Source organism: Anastrepha ludens, chromosome 5 (genome assembly GCF_028408465.1).
Source record: "Anastrepha ludens isolate Willacy chromosome 5, idAnaLude1.1, whole genome shotgun sequence".
Classification (NCBI taxonomy): Eukaryota; Metazoa; Arthropoda; class Insecta; order Diptera; family Tephritidae; genus Anastrepha; species Anastrepha ludens.
The window spans coordinates 106,656,426-106,666,466 of NC_071501.1; the positions used below are offsets into that span (position 1 = coordinate 106,656,426).

The following is a 10,041-nucleotide window of genomic DNA, read 5'->3' on the forward strand; positions in this document are numbered from 1 at the left end:
GCAATTTTATGAGAGATAACAAACTGAAGTTTATATGAGAACAGCTCGTTGAAGACTTCAAGATGCTGATTTAATTGCTTTTTTCTGCCAAAAACAACGAATTTCAACAATGAGAATGTCCCAGAACAACACCAGCAAATGAAAAGTAAATATTTAAGACTATAACTACGGATTAATTAAGAGACAATTTAAAAATTGTGTTGTTCACGAAGTTAGTTGTCATGGTGGAGGAACAAAACAAACATTTTTTTCATCTTTTACGTGTTTTTGTTGTTTTAAGCCAGAGGTTGGCAAAGCTTCCTCGCGCGAACTGTACACTCAACACACATATTTTTACACTCTTAAAATCAGTCGTTGTTCTCAAGAATGATAGATTACCAGGTTTGTTATTTAGCTAAGATGAAAAAGAAAATTGTGAAGGGAATTTTAGCTGCCACATCAGTTGGGAATTCGGCAACCGAGAAAGGACGATAATTTCACACATATTTACGCACTCGTCCAGTCAGTCGTTGTTCTGACGGCAACGAAGTGCCATTGGTTGATTTTTTTCGTATATCACCAACACAATCTCAATTTTTTTGTAAACACATCCGAAGTGGCGTCAGCCCATTAGCTGGTTCTGTAAAATTTGCTCAGAGCCGAATAACGGTCTGTTCAAGAGTTCACCCAAGAATGATAGAAAGAAGATTGCCCCCATCAGAGTGGGTTTTTATATCCAAAGCTAGGCAACACTGCAGTAGCGAGAGAGAGATTTGACTACCGAAAGCAGAAGAACACCAACAACACCTGCAATCGCGGGCAATGCCACCAGATGTTAAAAAAAGGAAAGCTAAATAAAACTGAATGAATTATTTAAATAGTTATTAAAAAATGTATATTTTACAAAATTATAAACATGACATTTTAATTAGAACAGCTAGAAAAATGTTATGAAGAAAGAACTAAAACTCCGAGACTAAATAACAAAAAAAAAAATGCTAAATCAAGTTACGAAAATGGTAATCTGGCCATACTGGAGCTAAAATCACGAAACTAGTTGTCAAATTCGCTGAGCGCAAAGTAACGCGACCACGATAGGCGCCATCTCATTATTCTTTCCATCATGGAGTTCACCTTTGAAATCTTTCTGACACCAACGAAGCAATATAAACAATGGCTACGCTGGTAATTTTCTTATGGCACAGTGGGCATAACACATGGGCTGAAAAGTCCCAGTCCAAGAAAACACGTTTTTTTTGTTTAAATTAGCTTTGTTCATCATTGTAATTTCCATCAAGAACAACGCAATCACTCAATACCACTTTTGTAGAACAATTTATATTTTGCCTCAAAATAGGCCTCAGTGTCAGCGATAACCTCTTCATTCGAACGAAATTTCTTGCCGGCAAACAGTTTTTTTAGGTCTGCGATCAACCAGTAGTCGCTGGAAGAAAAATCTGGCGAATACAGTGGATGTGGGAGCGATTCGAAGTTCAATTCATGTAGTTTTGCCATTGTTTTGATTGACTTGAGACACGGTGCGTTACCCTGATTTTGGTCAACAGCGAGCAAACGCGGCACCCACTTTGATTAGACCTTTCTCATAGACAAATGCTCATGAAATATAAAGTCAACACATTTTTTTGATATCTTTACGATATCAGCTAACTCACACAACTCCACTTTTCTATTATTCAAACCGAGTTTGTGGATTTTTGATTTTTTCTGATGTTACCACCTCAGTTGGACCTCCAGATCATCGGCGTCTCTACGACCACGTTTAAAATCAGCAAACCATCGTTTTATTGTTGTTTCTGATGGAGCGGAGCTCCATAACACCTTTCAATACGTTGCTATGCTTGAACGGTATTTTTCCCCATCAAGAAGCAGTGTAAAATTAAAACACGAAATTCATTTTGATCTATTGTTAACATCCATAACAATCCATAACAAAAGTAGCCTCATTCTTAGTTCAATAACTCACGAACTAATAAATAGAATACGATGAAATCTTAACAGCTGTCTTTTTTAGGCTACTACTAACTGAAAAAGAGGTGAATGCAATAAAACTAGTGTCATCTATGTGTTAGACCCGGGACTTTTCAGCCCATGTGTTATATCATAGTGAAGTAGTCAGTAGTTCGTTTTTTCATTCTTGGTCGATTTGCGCTTTAAATTTTGCTCACACTCGCAAAGTCAATTTTGCCGACCTCTAAAAAACCATTTACTGTTTAGATCTATAATAGTAAACAGTGTGTGGCTTACAAAAGGGGTCGCCCAAAAAGACCTGGATTGACACAGCTAATGGCGATGCCAAGAACTTAAGACGGAAAAACTGGAGGATGTCTGCAAAGGATCGAGATTTTTGAGGTCGACATTTTGAGGGAGGCAAAGATTGAGCCTGGACCGCCACGCCAACAATCATCATTATCAGTTCCCGTTTCTAACATTGCACCATAGGGCATCGATAAAACATCCCCATCTTGTGCTGTCCTTACCCAGCAGCTTAACAGTGATGATGATTATTGAACGTTCCCACTGCAGTCGACGTAACTGGAACGACTCGGATTTATATCCGGCCAAGGACTGTCACTTCAGCAGCATTCCCCGTACATATATGTATGCAGAATGTTTATGCTGTTGCAACAACAACAACAACAGCATAATTATTTAAAACTGCCTTGCACCGACGTAGCATAGAGTAAGCGAGGTCCTTACATTGCTTTACAGAGATTTGCGTTCAGATCTCTTTCACTTCTTGGTTAAGTTGAGTTCTGCTTGATGTGTATGCTATTGCTGCAAGTTGTTTAGCATTCACCACAAATTCTCTTTAGGATTGAGGCTCAGAGACAAAGCTGGTCAGGTCATTACGTCAATCTTTTGCGATCCAAATGATTCCTGAGTTAAATTTGTCGTTCATTTATTGTTATTTGCCAGCTAGCATAGAGTAGTATTACATCCCTTAATTTGTTAACGTACGCAGCTTAGTTCATGAGGCCATTCATCGAATGAATGTGTATTTGATTTGTATTTGAAGAGGTTTTCTGCGTTTAATGGTCAACTGAACTACTTTTATTAATTTATTTAATTATCTTTAGTAATTTATGTTCATATCAGAACTGGAGGTCTGTAAAAACTATTCCTATAGCTTAGACTTGAAATAAATAAATTAAATGAAAACCGAAAATTGTATCTCACAATCTACGGTATTTGTGGAACAACATCAAGGCGCACATCACAAATTGGAGGAGCAGTCTGTTCCAAAAAAAACAAAAACCAAAGACGATTTTCCTCTCATCCGTCCACAACACTTTGTGCCATGTTCTAGCAGGACAATTCAAATATTCTTTCGCAAATTTTATGCTGGCACCGAAGTGCTTCTTTGTCAGAAAAGATAACTTTCTAGGATTTTTCGCTTTCAAATTAATTTAAATTAGTATACGACGAACTGTTACAGCACTGCCCGACAAGTTTTTGCAGTAAATGCTAAAATTTATCTCAAAAGAGACAACAGTTCACATCTGTTCGGTGTGCAAGACAGAACACGTCAGAGAGGAGCTTTATACCACTACTCTTTTGTATATAACTGTATTCGATCACTTTAGTAACCTCAATGTAAATATTCAACTTATTAAATAAGATAAGGTATGAAAACAAAGTTGTTTGCAGATTTTCATAAACGCATATCCAAAGGTGTCTACATACACATACATATGTACGTACGTACATATCGCACCCTAAATACAAAAGGGGCACAACTCAAAATTTTCCACACTCGAGCTTGACTTGTTTACAGTAGCACAGAAAACAAACTATATGACATATCACGCTGAAATTTGCCATGTAAGCTTATAACAGTCCTACCAAAAAACAAAAAATTTATTTTTGCCATATGTCATCCGCGGACCGTTTTATTGATAACCTCTCGTTCATATTTGAACTTCTGCTCATTTTGAGTTGTGACCCTTTTGTATTTAGGGTGCGATATGTATTAATTTCGTCTCAGGGCTCCATACTATATTTTATTAGAGAATATTTTATTAGAAAGCCGATAGCCCTGGTAGCTAGAGCTTTTATATTAGATTAATCTATAATTTTAATTATATTTTAATAAATAATAATAATAATAATTTTATTAGAATATTCCACGTAGATGGCTAAAGGTAGCACAGCTTAAGGATGGATACACATTTGCAGGCATGCATATGTATGTATGTATATTCGAATTGTTCTCAAACATAAATACATCCGTGGACTTTTTGCAAAAGAACTCAACTGGTCGTAGCGCTTTTTGCCTGACAAGCACAACATTGATGTGTTCTTTTTAATACACGGTTTTATGTTGATGCACATTTCGACGGAAGTCTATTGATGTTATTTACAACATAATTATAGTTTACTGAATTACTAAAAATAATTAAAAATTACATTTCTCAATGTTTTGAAGGTATTTTACTCCGTTGTGATAGTCCTAAGCTGCTTAGAATAAAAAATGAATAAAACACTGTAGTTGGCGTTCGTGCCATCGTTCAAATATTGGTGCAATATTTTAATTAAAAAAACTCGATATTGCCCCACCTTGTATTTAGGCTTAGCTTATGTAATTATAGTTGAATTTAAATATGCAAAAATTTTCGATGTAAAATAAGGATTTATAAATCAAAATAACAAAGCCCACTAAAATTAGACAAATAACCCATCAGAAATCTGCAGTTATTCACTTATAACAATTTCTGGCACATAATACAATAATTTAATATACATATAACTGAAACCCACAAACTGAGGCAGCAGGTGTCAAAGACACCAGATGAAGACATGCAGCGATTTATCATTTGATTAGCTACCCAACGACATAGTCGAGATAGCGACATAGCGTCGCCCACCTCAGCACCATGGTAACTAGCACTTTTAAGAGACCACCGTCAGCCAATAGTTGCATCGTACGATGGGTGTTGGCGGGCAGATAAACCATAATGCGAACAAGGGTAAGCCGCTAGTTAAATTGCTAAAAACCCATTGAACCACTATGCCTTGCCTTGCCTTCTGAATGTGGGTGAATTCGGGTACTGAAAAATCAATTCATTAGCATGTACGTCTTTGTTGTTTCATATTTTTGATTAAAATCCATAACTCAGCGTAATATAAATATTATTTCTTAACATTTCTTAACACATAATAAAAATGGAGATATAATGTTAGTAATTTTTAACAGCTCATTACTCTACTCACATTGAGAGGTGCTTCAAGAGTTGATTCTTAATCAGCGACACCATTTTCGGGCTGTCCCAGTCATACAAATAAAACCGACTCTATCAAGACTACGTATAGCAATAATTATCACTCACTGCATTTTTTATTTTTTTCTTTGTCTGCACTTTTACTTAATCAACAGCTTTTAGCGATTTGTACAGCTTTTTCACTTATTGCTGTGTTGGAATTTTTCTTTTCGTTTTCTCTACTCCACAAAGAAAAATCTGCTATGCACAATATTTCACTTTATCACTTCACTTTTGTTACGTTGAACACATTTTCACTCACACTTTGCATGCAGCTCGTAGTTGTAATAATAGCTACCAATTTATTTTCCTGAGTTATTTTATAAACTTTTTTTTACAAATCACGGTTTTTTAACATCCATCACCAGTCAATTTCTGCGAGTTTTTGTATTTATTGTCGTTCGACACAAATGACAAATACACTCAGTTTGTCCAATTGGACTTTTGTGAGAATACAAACAGGTGACATTTCGGTTTTGCGAATTGGAGATTTAAGCAATTGGTGCTGCCAGATGGAAGAGATGTGAATGAGGAAAATAGTCATTTGGAGAATTGGTACAATGCTTTGAAGGGAAAAGAGTTATATATTAGGCTAAACAATCTGTAATGTGATTAAAAACTAAATCCCGACTTCTAATTTGGTAATCTTACAAAGTGAGAATTTAATTTTACATGACTCCTAAAACTCAGCATTCTAGTTGGTCTCAGACATTTTTAAATAATTTGTTTTATCAAATGCAGTGTTCTAATGCGTTTATATGTGGATAGGGTTTAGCTTAGACCCTCATCATATTTCGTGCATTAAACATAAAAACACAACATTTCCATCAATGATTCTCAACTCAACACAAAGCTTTTGAAAATCAAAATTCTCTTAAAAATTTGTCTCTACAAGCTTCACCAACTCCTAAAAAAAATATTTAGAGATCTCATGTCAACATATATGATCAATATCTGATATTTGTAATACTAACGAAATGATTACCGGTGAAGTTATTTACTTTAGCCCTCTGCTATTGTTGTTGTTGTTGCAGCAGCATAAACATTCCCCATACTTACATACGGGGAATGCTACTAGAGTGACAGTCCTTGGCCGGATATAAGTCCGGGTCGTTTCGATAACGTAGGGCCGACTGTCATGGAAACGGCCTCTTGTTGTTGTTGTTATAGAGTATCTTCGCCCTGTCAGTGTAGTGTAGTTACCGGTCGTCTTCGTGTAGCTCATCTGGCGGTAGGCCCAGGAAACTAGCTGTTTCGACGGGTTGGGTCCAGAGGGAGGAAGGTGTTAGATGAGTGGGTTTTATAGGGCATGTGAAAAGGTGGTTAGTGTCGTGCGGGGTGCCTTCACATGTCGGACATATGTTTGGTATGTCGGGGTCGATTTTGGATAGGTAGGAGTTTAACCTGCTACAGTATCCAGAACGTAATTGTGCCGGAAACGGCCTCTCTTCTTCACTGCTGATCTACGCATCATAAATACCCAGAGATTCGGTCATTGTTGAGCTCCTTATTGGGCATAGACCATATCATATTTTTCCTCTTTATATTCTACATCATCTGAAATATAAATATGCATCTATGGAAGAATGATGAAAACAACAAACATATTTTAAATATTTTAAACATAACAGCAAAATTTTTACTAACAAATTGCTTGACTTTCCTCTGTGCATTTTATTTCAAAATTTTTTAAGCCGTTTTGAGAAATGTTTTAATAAAGCTACATATATTGATTTGAGTCATAGCTATTATGAAAACTAATTAAAACTTAAAAAAAAATCGTTGCGCACTTAAAGCTCGCCTATCACATTTGGTAATTCAATTTAGGTTAAAAAGTATACTCAAAAGGAAGTAAACTGTAGTTACCACTGCATTGCCGACACTGTTCAATGATTTTCTATTTGACGCACACACACAGCCAAAAACCTAAAGTAGTAGCTGGTTTTTGATTAAAACACAAATTTGTAATTGTCATTTGAAATAAATCTCGCATTTCTAAATTTATTTTTGTTTTTTACGCAAATTTCATTTAAAACATCAGACATCATGGACTGCGGACAAGGATTTCCCTGCGATTGTTCGTAAGTAGTGTATTCTATATATTAAATTTCGGAAAATATCCACGCTAGTAAAAAATGAAATGGTTATGGCAACAGAGGGAGGCCAGTTTTTAAGTGCAAGTTTAATTCTGCTTTCCAAGTTCAAGCGCCCAATTTTTAAAAGTAGCACCAGAGAAGTAGATGGTTAGATATGGAATTAATATGGGATATAAAAATGATGTAAATCGAGAGGAATTGCAAACTACATTCCTTTTATCGGAATAACACCGGACCCAGCAAACATGTATCCGGTTATATTGCGCAGATAGCCTGTAGGGATAAATGTACCAAGACTTTGAGCAGCCGTGTTCAGATTAGATTTCGCAGACAAGAAACAAGGAAAATCGCCATGTTTCATATAAATCAAAATATGGTATCCATAAATGGGGTTTGCATAAATAAAAGGAGTTTAAAATTAAAATAAGATTAAATTGTACAACAGTTTTTCAGTAAGAGTTTGATTCCGCTTGAAGCTTTGGTTACTCTGCCAGGGAACAATTTTCTATTCAGACACAAAACAGCTTACAACAGTTTATTTACATTTTTGATGCTATAGTGAGAAAGAGTTGAAGCCATGCGAAGAATGTACTTTTTGATATAATTTGTAGAATCAAATAAGAAATATTGGAGTGTTAAAAACAGTTTAAGCTCAGTGGAAAAATCAAAAGTCTGAAATAGTTAAAATCCTTGTATTTAACTCTTATCAGACATACATTTGAATATTTTTTTAAATATATTATACAAAATATTTGTTTAAAAATGTTGAACTGACTTTATACACATTTATTTGCCTTTAGTATTGTAATACTGAACACTTTGCTTATTTTCACATCACTAAAACCAGTATAGTACCGCCGTAGTCGAGATTGTTGTTGTTGTAGCAGCATAAACATTACCCATACATATACTGGGAATGCTGCTTAAGTGCCAGTCCTTGGCCGGATATATATCCAGGTCATTCCGGTTACGTAGAACCGACTGTCGTGGGAACGTGAGATGGTGCTTATGGTTGGTTATAGGTTCGACCACTGTGAAAAAGAAACATGAAAAATAATAGAAATAAAAATTATTTTTTAATAACTATAAACTCTTGGAAGGCAATGGTGAATCTCCGAGTACATTTCTGGAGAGAAGAAGCTTCTCATTCTGTAGAATGCTTTTAATTGAATGCCACAAATTGAAAGAAATATAATATTAAAGACTATGCCCGCCAATTACATATATAAATACCAACGAGTACCGATGTTGTAACTTTTATCAGATAAAATATCAATTTTTATGTTAAAAATTTAAATGTAGCTTCCATTCCTTAACTTTCATTTAAATTTTTGACAGACAGCTTTAAAATTAGCTGAAAAAAGTCGTAAAGTAATTTGTTTAGAATTAGTTTAGACGACTGAAAACTGGTCTTAGGGTGTGTACGGCTAAATGTTTACCTAAAACGAAAGGATGACCTTAAACGGTCGGTAATACAGTTCTTACTAAATGTATGGTCATCATCGTATCTAATCCCAAGGCTCCTTCTTCCTTCCCATCTCCTCTCTTCTCTCCCATGTATGGCACCACAACAGACGAATTTCTTAACATTTGTCCAAGTGAGCCCTTTAGCTAGGGCAGCCATTTAACCTAACCTAACCTAACAGTTCTTACTAGCCTTTTAAGTTTTTCAATCTCACTTGATCTATTTCAGCATTCAGTCATAAGAAGCAAATTACCGACTGATTTAAATTTTACATTTTTTTACTATGGTTGCGATTGTCGCACTTCAACTAAGAATCAAATTTCTAAACGGTACATCCGGTACACATACTCACTACCTTTTAAATTTATAATTTAGTCCAGTCAAAAGAAGATTTAACTTAGTAATGTTAGGAGTATGCGAGTTTATGGTTTTATTATGTAAAGCCCATCACTGTGAACTTAAGTTTGAGTTAAGTTACGAAAATTTTGAAAAATACTTTTTTGTAGATAATAAAATTATCTACAACTTTCATTCAAAACTTTTTATTGTAAAATTAATCATAAAAAAGTTATAAACAAAATTACGCGAAAAATTAAGGGATGAATTGTTTTAAAGCGTAATAGCTTTTTTTTATTGATTTTATGGAAAATATACATCAGAGCTTTTCTATAAAGAAAGCCAGGAGTGAGTAGAGGGAAAAATATGTGATATGAAGGAATATTTTTACAAATATTTACCGGTGAAGTTATTTACTTTAGACCACTCTTCTTCACTGGTGATCTACTCATCATAAATCTCCAAGGATTCGACCACTGATGAGATTCTCATTGGCCATAGGCCATATCATCTTTTTCCTCTTTCTATTCTGCATAATCTGAAATATAAATACGTATCTAGGGAAGAATGATGAAAACAACAAACATATTTTTAATATTTTAAACATAACAGCAAAATTTTTACTAAGAAATTGCTTGGCTTTCCTTAGTGATTTCAAAATTTTTTAAGCCGTTTTGAGAAATGTTTTAATAAAGCTACATATATTGATTTGAGTCATAGCTATTATGAAAACTAATTAAAACTAAAAAAAAATCGTTGCGCACTTAAAGCTCGCCTACCACATTTGGTAATTCAATTTAGGTTAAAAAGTATACTCAAAAGGAAGTAAACTGTAGTTTCCACTGCATTGCCGACACTGTTCAATGATTTTCTATTTGACGCACAC

At 34.8% G+C, this 10,041-nt stretch overlaps 1 protein-coding gene across 6 annotated transcripts in view; it reads right to left on the reverse strand.

Annotated features, from left to right (window-relative positions):
* Window positions 1–5,694, reverse strand: part of LOC128865256 (bridge-like lipid transfer protein family member 3A) — a 71,695-nt gene extending 66,001 nt beyond the window's left edge. For all 6 annotated transcript variants that reach the window (XM_054105406.1, XM_054105404.1, XM_054105405.1 and 3 more), the window contains exon 1: window positions 5,212–5,694. In XM_054105406.1, the coding sequence (XP_053961381.1) occupies window positions 5,212–5,255 (44 nt within the window). In that variant the 5' untranslated portion in view covers window positions 5,256–5,694. The remainder of the gene's footprint in view (window positions 1–5,211) is intronic.
* Between the last annotated feature and the right edge of the window lie 4,347 nt (window positions 5,695–10,041).